At 43.4% G+C, this 17,641-nt stretch overlaps 1 protein-coding gene across 1 annotated transcript in view; it reads right to left on the bottom strand.

The window, feature by feature from the left end:
* Window positions 1–17,641, bottom strand: part of LGI1 (leucine rich glioma inactivated 1) — a 73,057-nt gene that overhangs the window by 5,553 nt on the left and 49,863 nt on the right. Inside the window, exon 6 of the mRNA XM_044299227.1 lies at window positions 14,009–14,178. Coding sequence (XP_044155162.1) covers window positions 14,009–14,178 — 170 coding nt within the window. The remainder of the gene's footprint in view (window positions 1–14,008; window positions 14,179–17,641) is intronic.

Below are 17,641 nucleotides of genomic sequence, written 5' to 3'. Positions count from 1 at the left end.
TTATTTTACATAGGGCTGTATGCTGGAGGGGCTAAGGCAGGGAAGTGATGTGTCTTACATGGGACTGTATGCTGGAGGGGCGTTGTATCTTACATGGGACTGTATGCTGGAGGAGCTGAAGGCAGGGGGAGTGATATATTTTACATTGGACTGTATGCTGGAGGGGCTGAAGGCAGGATGAGTGATGCATTTTACATGGGACTGTGCAAGAAGGACTGGAAGGCAGGAGTGTGATGTATCTTACATGGGACTGTATGCTGGAGGGGCTGAAGGCAGGCGGCAAAGAGAGGGAGTGTGATATTATTTACATAGGACTGTATGTTGGAGGGGCTGAAGGCGGAGAATGATGTATTTTACACGAGACTGTATGCTGGAGGGGCTGAAGGCAGGAGAGTGATGTACCTTACTTGGGACTGTATGCTGGAGGGGCTGAAGGCAGGAGAGTGATGTACCTTACATGGGACTGTATGCTTGATAGGCTGAAGGCAGGGAAGTAATGTGTCTTACATGGGACTGTATGCTGGAGGGGCAGAAGGCAGGGGGAAGGTTGTATCTTACATGGGACTGTATGCTGGAGGGGCTGAAGTGGGGGCATAATTATTACTATAATACTACAGAGGGGGCCATTATAATATTAATAATAATAATAATACAGAGGAGGAAATAATAATAATAATAATATAAAGGGGCCAGTATATATTATAATTATACAGAGGGCATTATAGTTATGGGCATTACGGGGAGGTCTGTTATCTGAGGATGATAGTAAAGTGAGAAATCCCCATAAATTTCTGTGAAACTCTGCAGAGACGAGACGCGGCTAAAAGAAGTTATCATGACGGTCCTATTTCCGAATGAAGATGCTGAGGAAAGTCTACTTCACTGGAGATGTCACTGGATGTAACAGGTATGTGCGGTACTCTTTTATTTTATTTTTTAACCAAATATCTTTCTTTAAATGGGGCCTGGGGGCAGGGGACTGGATAAGGATAAGGGTGACATACACTGTGTATGATTAAGGGGGCAGGGGACTGGATAAGGTGGGTGACACCGTGACAGTCACTGGGTATGATTAAGGGGGGCAGCGGACTGGGTAAGGGTGACACTGGGTATGATTAAGAAGGGCAGGGGACTGTGTAAAGGTGACAGGGTATGATTAAGGGGGGCCGGGGACTGGCTATGGGTGACACTGGGTATGATTAAGGCCCTTAATCATACCCAGTGTCACCCATAGCCAGTCCCCTGCCCCCTTAATCATACCCCGTCACCTTTACCCAGTCCCCTGCCCCCTTAATCATACCCAGTGTCCACTAAAGCCAGTCTAATTAAGGGGGCAGGGGACTGGCTCTGGGTGACACTGGGTATGATTAAGGGGGGCAGGGGACTGGGCAAAGGTGACAGGGTATGATTAAGTGGGGCAGGAGACTGGCTATGGGTGACACTGGGTATGATTGTACTTGTTTGCACTTGCACTTAAATTATCTGTAATTAAAGAAAACTGTTTGTTACAAAGATTGTTTTCCTCAGGGGGCCTGAACACCTAAGGCCAGCCCTGAGTATCTGTAAGTGATCAGAACTGATCACAGTCAGATCTATAATAGTATTAGTGTCACCTTAGCTCGTCCTCCACCCAAAACGCAGTGTTTGCCCGATCAGGCCTGATCGGTCGCCCACACGTGCGTTCACCCACACTCGCCCCGCCGCAGTGACAAAAAATTATTTTTTATTTGATCACTGCAAAATCACTTTACAAGCACTGCGGCGATAAATCAATCGCAGCGGCCTCCGGTACTTCGCTAGCCTCCCATTTGTAAGACAGGCTTGCTTTTTTTCTTGGGTAGTCTCAGGGAATACCCCCTAAATTTAGTTGACCAAATGGCAAATAAGGGGTATTCTTCTGAAGAGGCCTACAGGCTTCTGACCCAGTCGGATGAGGAATGGGAACCCTCATCGACGAATCCAGCGGGTCAGAATACGAACCTGTAGAAAGTAGTGGCAGTCTGATCCAAAGTTCGGATGAGGAGGCTGAGGTCCCTGATAGCACCAGGCGTACCCGGCCCCGTGTTGCTAGACCACAGGTTGCGCAGGATCCGCTTCAAGGGCAGCAGAGTGGGGCTGGCGCTGTCGGATTACGTGGTGAGGCATACACCAGCAGCGCAGCCCTTCCTGGACCTAGTACCAGCACTGCTGTACAACATGGTGAAGTGGCGAGCACCAGAAGGGCAGTTGAAGCTGGTACGGTGGCACGTGCAGTAGTTTCCCCGTCGCAGCCACCGCAGAAACAGGCCCATAGAGCCCCTAGAGTCCCTGAGGTGCTGGCAAACCCTGATTGGTAGCCCCCAACTTCAGCCACACCAGTAGTTCCCCCTTTCACCGCCCAGTCTGGAGTTCGGGTTGAGACAGCTCAGATCGGATCGGCACTGGGGTTTTTTGAGCTGTTCTTGACTGCGGAGCTCTTGGACTTAGTCATGGCAGAAACAAATCGGTATGCCACTCAATTTATAGCCGCCAACTCGGGAAGCTTTTATGCCCAGTCTTTCCGGTGGAAACCAATCCAAGTTTCCGAAATTAAAACTTTTCTGGGCCTTCTCCTCAACATGGGCCTAACAAAAAAGCATGAATTGCGGTCATATTGGTCCACGAACCCAATTCATCACATGCCCATGTTCTCTGCTGCCATGTCCAGGACACGATTTGAGACCATCCTGCGTTACCTGCACTTTAGTGACAACAGCACCTCTCGTCCCAGAGGCCACCCAGTCCACAAAATTCGGCCCCTCATAGACCACTTTAACACCAAATTTGCAGATTTGTATACCCCTGAGCAAAACATCTGCATAGACGAGTCCCTTATACATTTTACCGGGCGCCTTGGCTTCAAACAATACATCCCAAGCAAGCGCGCCCTGTATGGGGTCAAATTGTATAAGCTCTGTGAAAGGGCCACAGTCTATACGCACAAATTTAGTGTCTATGAGGGTAAAGATCAGACCCTGGAGCCGGTCGGTTGCACTGACTACCTGGGGAGCAGTGGGAAGACAGTCTGGGACTTGGTGTCACCCTTATTTGGCAAGGGGTACCATCTTTATGTGGCCAATTTTTACAAGTGTGCCCCTCTTCAGGCATTTGTTTTTAGAACAGATTGGCTGCTGTGGCACCGCGCGACCTAGTCGCCGGGGCTTCCCCCAACGGCTCGTTACCACCCGTCTTGCAAGGGGGGAGAGGGCTGCCTTGTGTAACGAAGAACTGCTTGCTGTGAAATGGAGAGACAAGCGTGACGTTTACATGCTCTCCTCCATTCACGTAGACACGACAATACAAATTGAGCGAGCAACCCGTGTCATTGAAAATCCCCTCTCGGTCCACAACTATAATTTGCTCATGGGAGGGGTGGACTTCAATGACCAGATGTTGGCTCCTTATTTAGTGTCCCGCCGCACCAGACGCTGGTATAAGAAGGTGTCTGTATATTTAATTTAATTGGCTATGTACAATAGTTTTGTTCTCTACAGTAAGGCTGGGAGAACAGGATCCTTCCTCAAATTTCAGGAAGAGATCATCGAGAACCTCCTGTATCCAGGAGGTTCCGTGGCCCCATCCACCAGTGTAGTGAGCCGTCTACACGAGCGACATTTCCCCAATGTTGTTTCTGGTACCTCAACCCAAGCGCCACCCCGAAAAAGATGTGTCTGTAGCATGAGTGGAATAAGGCGTGACACCCGCTATTTCTGTCCTGACTGCCCTGACCACCCTGCCCTATGCTTAGGGGAGTGTTTCTGGAAGTACCACACACAGGTACACTATTAGCATAGGGATTGCATCTCACAGGACAGGCACACAGGGCTATTAGGGCCCTTTCACACACAGAGCTGCTGCAAACCTCTCCTTTCACCTGGGAAAAAGTGCATAATGTACTTCGCCACATCTCTGGGCGATTTGCGCTTTGCACATTGTCCCATGGGGAAGGAGAGGTTTGTCCTATAAAGGTAAAAAAAAATCTAAACAAAATAAATAAATCACCGGTAAGCAAAAAAGTTAATGTTCTGTTCCAAAAGTTCAAAAAAGTTTATAAAAGTTAATGTTCTGTTCAAATGTTATTATAAAGTTCATGTTAATAAATTTATTGCGTTGCGGCCTGTTTTTTTTTTTTGCAGTTTTTTTTTTTTACCTTCTAGGTGGACCAACCGATGAACCAGCTGCAGCACTGATGTGCATTCTGACAGAAGCATTACGCTGCTGTCAGATTACACAAAAGTTGGTGTATGCGGCGCTGCAAGACGAGATTTCTCCTCTGCAGTAAAAAAGATAAGTTTCCGAGGCTTATGAGCTGAGGGGCGGTGTTCATATGCTTTGGCAAACACTTTGTATATAAAGAAAAAAAATTAAAATAAACGGCAATGATTTATTCATCCACATCGATTGATGTGAATGGAGAAATCGGGTTTGCCAGGGCATACGAGCTGAGTGGGTATGGATGTTGGGCGGAGCTCCTATGTCCTGGCAGATGTCTTTCCCCTCCTTTTTTTTTGGCAGAGATTTTTTTCATCCACATTGATCGATGCGAATGAAGAAATCTGTGCCGTTCATTTTTTCTTTCAGCCCAGAGGCTGAACGAAAAAAAAATAATCTCATTACCCGTATGCTCAATATTAGGAGAATAGCAGAAACTCCTAATGCTAGCCATACATGTAATGATTGCGGAGACCCTCAAATACCAGGGCAGTACAAACACCCCACAAATGACCCCATTTTGGAAAGAAGACACCCCAAGGTATTCGCTGAGGGGCATAGTGAGTTCATAGAAGTTTTTATATTTTTTGTCACAAGTTAGCGGAAAATGATGTTCTTTTTTTTGTTTTGTTTTTCTTACAAAGTCTCATATTCCACTAACTTGTGACAAAAAATAAAAACTTCCATTAACTCACTATGCCCATCACGAAATACCTTGGGGTGTCTTCTTTCCAAAATGGGGTCACATGTGGGGTATTTATGCTGCCCTGGCATTTTAGGGGCCCTAATGCGTGAGAAGTAGTTTGAAATCCAAATGTGTAAAAAATGCCCTGTGAAATCCTAAAGGTGCTCTTTAGAATTTGGGCCCCTTTGCCCACCTAGGCTGCAAAAAAGTGTCACACATGTGGTATCGCCGTACTCAGGAGAAGTTGGGAAATGTGTTTTGGGGTGTCTTTTTACATATACCCATGCTGGGTGAGAGAAATATCTCTCTAAAATGCCAACTTTGTATAAAAAAAATTGGAAAATTTGACTTTTAGAGAGATATTTCTCTCACCCAGCATGGGTATATGTAAAAATACACCCCAAAACACATTGCCCTACTTCTCCTGAGTACGGCAATACCACATGTGTGACACTTTTTTGCAGCCTAGGTGGGCAAAGGGACCCAAATTCTAAAAAGCACCTTTAGGATTTCACAGGGCATTTTTTACATGTTTGGATTTCAAACTACTTCTCACGCATTAGGGCCCCTAAAATGCCAGGGCAGTATAACTACCCCACATGTGACCCCATTTTGGAAAGAAGACACCCCAAGGTATTTCGTGATGGGCATAGTGAGTTAATAGAAGTTTTTATTTTTTGTCACAAGTTATTGGAATATGAGACTTTGAAAGAAAAAAAAATATATCATCATTTTCCGCTAACTTCTGACAAAAAATAAAAACTTCCATGAACTCACTATGCGCATCAGCGAATACCTTAGGGTGTCTACTTTCCTAAATGGGGTCATTTGTGGGGTGTTTCTACTGTCTGGGCATTGTAGAACCTCAGGAAACATGACAGGTGCTCAGAAAGTCAGAGCTGCTTCAAAATGCGGAAATTCACATTTTTGTACCATAGTTTGTAAACGCTATAACTTTTGCGTAAACCAATAAATATACACTTATTGCATTTTTTTAAATCAAAGACATGTAGAACAATAAATTTAGAGATAAATTTATATATAAATGTAGTTTTATTTGAAAAATTTTACAACTGAAAGTGAAAAATGTCATTTTTTGGCAAAAAAATTGTTCAATTTCAATAAATAACAAAAAAAGTAAAAATTTCATCAGCAATGAAATACCACCAAATGAAAGCTCTATTAGTGAGAAGAAAAGGAGGTAAAATTCATTTGGGTGGTAAGTTGTATGACCGAGCAATAAACCGTGAAAGTAGTGTAGTGCAGAATTGTAAAAAGTAGTCTGGTCATTAAAGGGTTTCTACCACCAGAAATACTGTTATGTAGCTGACTGACATTAGCGATGCGCCCATGTCAGCACTACATAACAGTATGTTTCTAATGTTATTCCCTGCAGCCGTTTTTGTTAAAAAAAGCACTTTTATTATATGCTAATGAGCCTCTAGGTGCTATATGGGCGTAAAATCAGCACCTAGAGGCTCCGCCACTCACCCATTATGCCGCCCAGGTCCCCTGTTCTGCCCGCCCAGCTCCTCTTGATTGATGCCACTGTTCCCTGCATCGTTGGCGAAATCCCGCGCCTGCGCCGTTCACTTCGGTCTTCGGCGCAGGCGCAGTGAGTGAATGATGCGATCCTGGTGCCGGCTTCCTCACTGCGCCTGCGCCGACTACGTCACAGTGAGGAAGCCGGCATCAGGAGAGTGGCCTTCACTCACTGCACCTGCGCCGAAGACCGAAGTGAACTTTTTTTTCTATGTAATTACTGTATACTGTACATGGCATACGGAAGAACGGAAAGGAAACGGAAACACAACGGAAAATGCAACAACGGATCCGTAAAAAACAGACTGCAAAACACTGAAAAAGCCATACTGTCGTGTGCATGAGCCCTTAGGGTCCATTCACACCCCTGTAAGTTTTCTGCGGATCCGCAAAACACGGACACTGGCAATGTGCATTCCGCAATTTGCGGACCGCACATCGCCGGCACTATAATAGAAAATGCTAGAACATGTTCTACTTTTTTTGCAGAAACGGAAGCACGGATGCGGAAGTGTGGATCTGCAAATACGGATGCGGATCCGCAAATGCGGATGCGGACAGCACATTCTGGCCCCATTGAAAATGAATGGGTCTGCACCCATTCCGCAAAACTGCGGAACGGATGCGGACCCATTTTGCGGACGTGTGAATGGACCCTTAAAGACATACTTGGAAAATACATACAGGGTAATACAGCTTCCCAATACTATACTGCAGAAACAGATAAGGCTATGGGGGACGGATCCGTTTTCTATTGTGGCAGAGAAAACTGATCCGCCCCCATTGACTTGCATTGGGGGTCATGTCAGATCCGTCTTGCTCCGCATCCCAGGACGGAAAGCAAAATACAACATGTTGCGGTTTGCTCTCCGGTATGGGAACGCAACTAAATGGAACGGAATGCATTTTGGAGCACTCCGTTCTGTTCAGTTCAGTTTTGTCCCGATTGACAGTGAATGTGGACAAAATGGAAGCGTTTTTTTCCTGTATAGAACCCCTATGACGGAACTCAATACCGAAAAACTAAAACACTAGTGTGAAAGTAGCCTAATCCCCCTTCCGCTGCCCCCCTCTAGCCCCTATCTGGTGCCGCCTGAGGCAATTGCCTCACCTCGCCTCATTGGTGGTGTATAGGTAGCACAGCATGCAGCAGTATTCGTACCATCAAAATGAGAGAAACCTTTTCAAAACACAGACCTGTCGGTCACCTTTCTAAACTGACACAGGGTCATGGCTTTCAGTCGAAGCTATGATGCCAGTGCGAACAGGAATAGTTGCTGGATTATCAAAAATTCTGTATATAAATTTAAAGAATAAAAAAAATTGTTAAAAAAAATATAAACTAGGGTACTGTACTGTAACTCACTCAATAGAATCTCCTCTTCTGCTTTGTGATATTTGCCCAGTCTTGTGTGATTCCACCAATTATTCATCAGCCTTTGCAGACAACTGGGCTATCAGATTCTTACATTGAAGGGGTTTTAGATATTGATGACCTATTCTAAGGATACTGCATTTGGTCTAGACGAGCGGGCATCCTCAAACTGCGGCCCTCCAGCTGTAAAACTACAACTCCCACAATGCACTGCTGTAGGCTGATACCTGTAGGCTGTTTGGACATGCTGGGAGTTGTAGTTTTGCAACAGCTGGAGGGCCGCAGCTTGAGGATGTCTGGTCTAGAGAGTGTGTTAAAATAAAGCTGCTTTCTAAGGTACCAAATTGGCTAAGAAAGCGAAGAACAGCAATAAAAACACATTACAACTATGCTGTAAAACTGTCCTCTGATGTCGACTCCAGGACAATCTTGGAAAATCTTTGCTTTGGCATGAGAACCTTTAATCTGACATGTTAATGTGAAATTACAAATCTTTATTGCGACATTTGAAAATCATGTATTATCAGCATTTCTAGCTAATCAGCACTTGGAAGATCCCTGGATATTTTGCTAAAAGTTATACGTTTTTTAGAGATTGGGCAATGTATTATTTAAAGGGGTGGTGGATGACGTTCTGGAGCAGTTTGTGCTTTATTTTCACCCCCGAGATCTGTGTTAGACTCAGTATTTGTATTTATCAATCTTTCAATCTAAACTTCCGGGTTCGATTCCAGGTAGTATTATGCGAGACTAGAAAGTGGTGTAATGGGTATGCGTCCACTGAACAATCAAATAAATATATGTATGGGGACAGACGCTAAAACGAAATAACAAAATCTTTATTATAATATAGGGGTGTCTACCCAGACTGCACAAAGCAGCTGATTGAACCGTCACTGATTTATGGGACCACCATCATAATAACCACACTGGTGAAGGTGGAACTGCGCTGGAGCAGAATGAACGGTGGGTCCCACAAACTAAAACCCACCAACACTAGGGGGCAAATCACCACAGGATCCTAGGTGTGAGACCTGGGTGCAGTACTGTACAGCTGGATATCTGGTACCAAGTATAGCACCAGGTATCACTACTAACAGTGGATGTCAGCGCGCGGACATCCCCTGGACTGACACAATACAGGTGCAGGGCTGAGACAGGGTAAGAGCCGCTGACTCCGACTGATGTGTCAAGAGCACCGATTCCCCTGACACTGTCCTATATAGTTAGTGCTCAACGCGTTTCCATTTCATCAGGAGCAACATGCACCGTAAATGGAGCCCACAGCCTCTAATATGGATGTTCACCTGAGGCTGTGACAAGGAGGCAGAGGTAGGGTGACCTGCCTATAACCGACTTCCTCTAGTGTGAGGCACGGTATCGTCAGTGGAACCTACGGTCCTGCCTAAGCCGTCCACCTCTAGATTGAGGGGCAGCGTGCTGGTGTGCAAACAAATCGGCGCTTTAACGGCCACAGTGTCAGGGGAATCGGTGCTCTTGTCACATCAGTCGGAGTCAGCGGCTCTTACCCTGTCTCAGTCCTGCACCTGTATTGTGTCAGTCCAGTGGATGTCCGCGCGCTGACATCCACTGTTAGTAGTGATACCTGGTGCTATACTTGGTACCAGATATCCAGCTGTACAGTACTGCACCCAGGTCTCACACCTAGGATCCTGTGGTGATTTGCCCCCTAGTGTTGGTGGGTTTTAGTTTGTGGGACCCACCGTTCATTCTGCTCCAGCGCAGTTCCACCTTCACCAGTGTGGTTATTATGATGGTGGTCCCATAAATCAGTGACGGTTCAATCAGCTGCTTTGTGCAGTCTGGGTAGACACCCCTATATTTTACTGAGACATTATAATAAAGATTTTGTTATTTTGTTTTAGCGTCCTTCCCCATACATATATTTATTTCAGACTTCGCATGATAACTTAAAAAATAGATTTAGACTGTAAAAAAAACTACAAACCGGATTCCAAAAAAGTTGGGACACTATACAAATCGTGAATAAAAACTGAATGCAATGATGTGGAGGTGCCAACTTCTAATATTTTATTCAGAATAGAACATAAATCACGGAACAAAAGTTTAAACTGAGAAAATGTACCATTTTAAGGGAAAGATATGTTGAATCAGAATTTCATGGTGTCAACAAATCCCCAAAAAGTTGGGACAAGGCCATTTTCACCACTGTGTGGCATCTCCCCTTCTTCTTACAACACTCAACAGACGTCTGGGGACCGAGGAGACCAGTTTCTCAAGTTTAGAAATAGGAATGCTCTCCCATTCTTGTCTAATACAGGCCTCTAACTGTTCAATCGTCTTGGGCCTTCTTTGTTGCACCTTCCTCTTTATGATGCGCCAAATGTTCTCTATAGGTGAAAGATCTGGACTGCAGACTGGCCATTTCAGTACCCGGATCCTTCTCCTACGCAGCCATGATGTTGTGATTGATGCAGAATGTGGTCTGGCATTATCTTGTTGAAAAATGGAGGGTCTTCCTTGAAAGAGATGACGTCTGGAGGGGAGCATATGTTGTTCTAGAACCTGAATATATTTTTCTGCATTGATGGTGCCTTTCCAGACATGCAAGCTGCCCATGCCACACGCACTCATGCAACCCCATACCATCAGAGATGCAGGCTTCTGAACTGAGCGTTGATAACAACTTGGGTTGTCCTTGTCCTCTTTGGTCCGGATGACATGGCGTCCCAGATTTCCAAAAAGAACTTCGAATCATGACTCGTCTGACCACAGAACAGTCTTCCATTTTGCCACACTCCATTTTAAATGATCCCTGGCCCAGTGAAAACGCCTGAGCTTGTGGATCTTGCTTAGAAATGGCTTCTTCTTTGCACTGTAGAGTTTCAGCTGGCAACGGCGGATGGCACGGTGGATTGTGTTCACTGACAATGGTTTCTGGAAGTATTCCTGAGCCCATTCTGTGATTTCCTTTACAGTAGCATTCCTGTTTGTGGTGCAGTGTCGTTTAAGGGCCCGGAGATCACGGGCATCCAGTAGGGTTTTACGGCCTTGACCCTTACGCACAGAGATTGTTCCTGATTCTCTGAATCTTCGGATGATGTTATGCACAGTTGATGATGATAGATGCAAAGTCTTTGCAATTTTTCGCTGGGTAACACCTTTCTGATATTGCTCCACTATCTTTCTGCGCAACATTGTGGGAATTGGTGATCCTCTACCCATCTTGGCTTCTGAGAGACACTGCCACTCTGAGAAGCTCTTTTTATACCCAATCATGTTGCCAATTGACCTAATTAGTGTTAATTGGTCTTCCAGCTCTTCGTTATGCTCAAATTTACTTTTTCCAGCCTCTTATTGCGACTTGTCCCAACTTTTTGGGGATTTGTTGACACCGTGAAAATTTGAATCAACGTATTTTTCCTGTAAAATGATACATTTACTCGGAGTAAACGTTTGATCTGTCACCTACGTTCTATTACAAATAAAATATTGACATTTGCCATCTCCACATCATTGCATTCAGTTTTTATTCACAATTTGTTTAGTGTCCCAACTTTTTTGGAATCCGGTTTGTATTTCCCGAACTCTGGTTTGGTTCCAAGTAGTACCTTGGAACCAAACCCGAGTTCGGGAAATGTCTTTTTACAGTCTAAATCAATTTCTGAAGTTATTATGCGAAGTCTCGTGAGACTTTGCAAAGTAATAACTTCGGCTCATAGGAGACTATACATTATAATACTGTACAGAGCGCTCGTATTGAAAAAAGTTTTATGCGAATTGACTTTGGATGTTTCATCCAAAGTCGATTCGCTCATCCCTGTTGTGAGATTTTTGTTTTATAATCCTTTGACATCACTGTGTTTATTATCTCTGTACTATGACATCACTGTGTGTATTATCCCTGTACTTTGACATCACTGTGTTTATTATCCCTGTACTGTGACATCACTGTGTGTATTATCCCTGTACTGTGACATCACTGTGTTTATTATCCCTGTACTGTGACATCACTGTGTGTATTATCCCTGTACTGTGACATCACTGTGTGTATTATCCCTGTACTGTGACATCACTGTGTTTATTATCCTTGTACTGTGACATCACTGTGTTTATTATCCCTGTACTGTGACATCACTGTGTTTATTATCCCTGTACTGTGACATCACTGTGTTTATTATCCCTGTACTGTGACATCACTGTGTTTATTATCCCTGTACTGTGACATCACTGTGTTTATTATCCCTGTACTGTGACATCACTGTGTGTATTATCCCTGTACTGTGACATCACTGTGTTTATTATCCTTGTACTGTGACATCACTGTGTGTATTAGCCTGTACTGTGACATCACTGTGTGTATTATCCCTGTACTGTGACATCACTGTGTGTATTATCCCTGTACTGTGACATCACTGTGTTTATTATCCCTGTACTGTGACATCACTGTGTTTATTATCCTTGTACTGTGACATCACTGTGTTTATTGTCCCTGTACTGTAACATCACTGTGTTTATTATCCCTGTACTGTGACATCACTGTGTGTATTATCCCTGTACTGTGACATCACTGTGTTTATTATCCTTGTACTGTGACATCACTGTGTGTATTATCCCTGTACTGTAACATCACTGTGTTTATTATCCTTGTACTGTGACATCACTGTGTTTATTATCCCTGTACTGTGACATCACTGTGTGTATTATCCTGTACTGTGACATCACTGTGTGTATTATCCCTGTACTGTGACATCACTGTGTTTATTATCCCTGTACTGTGACATCACTGTTTATTATCCTTGTACTGTGACATCACTGTGTGTATTATCTCTGTACTGTGACATCACTGTGATTATTATCCCTGTACTGTGACATCACTGTGTTTATTATGCCTTTGCTGTGACATCACTGTGTTTATTATCCCTGTGCTGTGACATCACTGTCTTTATTATCCCTGTACTGTGACATCACTATGTTTATTATCCCTGTGCTGTGACATCACTATGTTTATTATCCCTGTACTGTGACATCACTGTGATTATTATCCCTGTACTGTGACATCACTGTGATTATTATTCCTGTACTGTGACATCACTGTGTTTATTATGCCTTTGCTGTGACATCACTATGTTTATTATCCCTGTACTGTGACATCACTGTGATTATTATCCCTGTACTGTGACATCACTGTGATTATTATTCCTGTACTGTGACATCACTGTGTTTATTATCCCTGTACTGTGACATCATTGTGATTATTATCCCTGTACTGTGACATCACTGTGATTATTATCCCTGTACTGTGACATCACTGTGTTTATTATCCCTGTACTGTGACATCACTGTGTTTATTATGCCTTTGCTGTGACATCACTATGTTTATTATTCCTGTACTGTGACATCACTGTGTTTATTATCCCTGTACTGTGACATCACTGTGATTATTATTCCTGTACTGTGACATCACTGTGATTATTATCCCTGTACTGTGACATCACTGTGATTATCATCCCTGTACTGTGACATCACTGTGATTATCATCCCTGTACTGTGACATCTGGAGGCTAGATAGGCAGGATTTTACAATAGCAGAGAGTAGAATGTATAGATATATCCTTCTGTGGTTGAAAGGGGTTGTGCAAAGTTTTCCAGTCCAACTGATGGGACCCCAACTGTTACCAAGAATGGATGTCTCATTCCCCATCCTGAGGGAACGCAGGCCGAGCATGTCCCCTGCCTCTCCATTGCTACGGGACTGCCGGAGATAGCCAGGTATAGCAGTCCCATAAAGGATAAATGAAGCAGCAAGGTGCATGCTAAGCCCGCTGCTCCATCAGGACACAGGAACCAAACCCCTATTCTTGGGATCAGTGGGCGTCCCAGTGGTCAGACTCCTATGAAACAGTTAGTTATTCCACATTCTGTGAATAGGGGATTACTTGAAGACTTGGCACAACCCCTTTAATATGGGGCATACAGACAGTTTGATTTATGGGACATTTTCAGCCCAAGCACCTAAGCCTCATTCTATTCCTGCCGTCACATAAAACATTCATCTGTTGTTGTACCGTCTATATATTATAGATAAAAGTTTTTACAGATAAAATAGTTAACACATCTAAAACAATAAAACATGTGCGCTCCTGTCTACATTATTCAATAAATGATGCCCTTTTATTTCTGGTCACATTTACCTGTAGTTATGCAATCAAAATCTTTAGCGGACAGGCTGTTGATTTTGCGTCCTTTATATTCGGGAGGGCTTTCACAATAAATCTGCTCCACTGTTGCATTGGTTTTATCAAGCCATTCTACCAGCCATTTTAATTTGCAGTCACAATGAAAGGAATTGCCCCTTAGGTCTCTGCAATATAAAAGGAAACATCATGAAAATTGCAGGCAACAGAAAACCGAAAATCCTAGCGACCCTCATCATGTCTACAGACTGACATGAAGAAATAATCAGGAAGTCTCCCTACTGGTATTCAGGTTGGGTTCAAGGTATATGTGGGGCCACTGTTACCTCTACAGTTGGAGTATGTCTACAAAGTTGATCATGGATCCCCCAAAGGCCCAATAGATGTTGGCATATGTACACAATCCACCAATTATCCCAATTAAAGGCTATTAACATCTTCTAGGGCATTTTTTTCATGATTCCATTCTACACATTTTGGACTAAAATTCATTTTTTTCAATTGGTCATTATTAAAAATATTTAGCCGCTCTGTCACAAAGGGTTAACTGTCTATTTGTGTGAATTGTAATTTTACTTTGTGCCAGTCATCTAATAATAACCCTTATCTTTAGGTTACTAAAAAGTCATAAACACTTATTTAAGCCACATTCTTATCAGTAATATAAGAATAGAGCTAGAATAAGTATTTAGGAGGTCAGAGATCAGATATAAGGAGCTGTTAGCTGAGCTGACTGACAGACAACATGCCATTAGAGAATCCCAGGGCTGTACAGAGAAAAGGGCTCAACATTTTTTAATAAAGACCAATTGAAAAAATATATATTTTTAGCTCAAAATGAGTACAATGCAATAATAAACTAAATTGCTCCCAAAGGTGTCCTTAGCGTAGAAGATATGCTACAAATATTCACAACTGTGTGTGGAAAAGCGTATTACGGTACATGCAAAGTGGATGAGAGTTTAAAGGACCGCAGAGTTTTCATAAAAGTTTTCATAGAGACATATCCAAGATTTTTATCAGTGGGAGTCTCAGCACTCCTACCACCACGAGGATGACCGAAGCTAGAATGAAGAGAGAGAAGCGCTCACATATCGGGCTCTCTTGCTGCAGAAGAGGAAGCAAGGTGGACTCAATAGAAGTCTATGGGCCCGTCTTGATTCCATCCCCTGCAGAGAGGAGAGAGAAATTGTGATATGGGAGCTGTTCTCTCCTCGTTTTAGCAATCGGTGGGAGTCAAAGATCTCAGACCCCCACCTATCAAAAACTTTGATCTGTCTCTATGACACATGAACCATTTTATGAAAACTCAGTGACCCTTTAACATCCCACAGCATGTCAATTTCCACAGTAGATTTCATCCTTCACAGTAGAATTCCATAAAAAAATTCACTGCAACATTTTGTAGTGGATTTGAAATGGATTTTGCAGCAGAATGGCTGCAAAATCCACAAAGTAAATTCCACTGTGGAAGTTCGGCCTGATTGGCCATACCCTTAAACTAGTATTAGATCTCAAAAAAAATGAAAAGTTCCCAGAAGAGACCCGTGTGCAGTCAACGTGTGGCTTCCATAGAGGCACGTATGGCCGGTATGGGGTCATTTATCAAACTGGTGTAAATTAGAACTGGCTTACCATAGCAACCAGATTCCACCTTTCATTTTCCAAAGGAGCAGTCAAAAATGAAAGGTGGTCAGTTCTAATTTACACCAGTTTGATAAATGACTCCATTAGATGTTTAGTTAAGGGAGGGGTGAATTCAGGAGGGCGCCTATGGGCCCCGGCAAGGTAGAGAAGTACCTGATGCTCCCACTGTCATCAGATCATTATATACCTGGCCAGCGGTAGTGAGGAGGGATCAGGCGGCCCCCTGAACATCAGCTCATAGTGAAATATCCCTGTAGGGTCTATGGCCAATACATGTGGTTCCCTTTTAGTTTCTCCTGAAAGTATAATGTTGTATAGAAAGTATAAATAGTCGTCTAGTGATATTCCCTCCACCGCTGAGACTGGAGCAGAGCGCTCATTTCCCTTCAGTGGTAGTGTTTTCCTCATATGAATTCATCTGTCAGGAAATCTGCAGTCATCTAATTAATAAGGGATTTCCATTAAACGAGTCTACAGAAAACGTCCATGGATAATATAGAAGTGTAACTTGTGTTAGCCAGCCAGGAATAGTGCTAGAATATAGGAGGCTGCCGCTCTCAGTGCCAGGAATATTGGAAGGCTTTGGGCACTGGGCAACATTTAAAGGGGGTATTCCAGATATATAAAGTTATCTCCTATCCTATTCACAGGTTAACTATTAGATCAGTGGAGGTCCTACCGCTGGGAACCTCTCCGATCGTGAGAAAGAGGACACCATACCCTGTGGAGCCTTCTGAAATTAACTTTCTATGAATGTTCCAGACATAGCCGAGCCGCTTTGTTATCTCCAGAATTTCCATAGAAACAATTGGAGCGGCAGTAGGCATGCCCAACTTGCTGCCCTATTCATTTTAAAGGGGCTCTACAGCTTACGGGGCCCCCATTCTCATGATCGGTTGGTGTCCTAGCCGTAAGACCCCCACCAATCTAATAGCCCCTATCCTGTGGACAGAGGATAACTTTATATAAGCAGCCTCAGATGGGGAGCACTATCATGGGGAATTCACGCCCGTACAAGCATGGACACAGGATACACAGACCTCATTAGGTCTCTATATATACCCTGCTAATGCTATCACCTCCTGACGAAGGTGAGGCGCACATTGAGGAGCCAGAGCTTGGGGCTGTCTATGTATGAACTGTCATGTCGCAGGGTATGTATGTATATCTGACTTTTCATCATTGTTATCCTTTGATTTTGGAGATCTACATGTACGTTATTACTTAGGAAGGCCCAGTGAGGTGCACACCAACCTCAGCTGGACTGGTTATAATCTAGTTTAGAGGTGGGATAATGAGAGAGGCATTACACTGTAGACCTTCTGTATAATATGTATATATTCTTTACACGCCCAGCTATTTTTCCGTATTGGCTTTTCCATCTGATCAGTCTTTTTCTCTCCTTTTGTATTTTTTATGAACTTTTAGAATACTGCATATTTCAAATGTTGTATTTTCTTATGAACTATATGGGAGTTTCTTTTATTATTTTTCTGATTGGTATCTTTGATAGGAATCTTGGGTTCACATTGTAATTTTTTTTATTGATGAGGACATTGTAGGTTGTTCATTCTCAATAAGTGACCCCAATGACCGTACAGGAGATAATATGTGACCTAATACACAATGGGGGAGATTTATCTAGCTAGTCTAAAGTAGAACTGGCTTAGTTGCCCAGAGCAGCCAATCAGCTTCCACCTTTCATTTTCCAAAGGAGCTGTGAGAATTGAAAGGTGGAATCTGATTGGTTGCTATGGGCAACAAAGCCAGTTCTACTTTACACCAGTTTGACAAATCTCCCCCAATTTATTCAATGATAGCTAAAGGGGTTATCCCATAAAAAGTTTTACTGTGCGATAAATAGGGCATTTCCAAAGAACTATGACTGCAAAATACGGGTGAAGCAGCCCAGACGTCTTAGATTCATTCATCCTTACTTCTAAATTTATAAAAATATATACCTGTATCTCTCTCTAGAAAAAG

Source organism: Bufo gargarizans, chromosome 6, assembly GCF_014858855.1.
Source record: "Bufo gargarizans isolate SCDJY-AF-19 chromosome 6, ASM1485885v1, whole genome shotgun sequence".
Taxonomy (NCBI): Eukaryota; Metazoa; Chordata; class Amphibia; order Anura; family Bufonidae; genus Bufo; species Bufo gargarizans.
The sequence above is the reverse complement of the archived record's forward strand: the minus strand, read 5'-3'. Positions and strand labels throughout refer to the sequence as shown.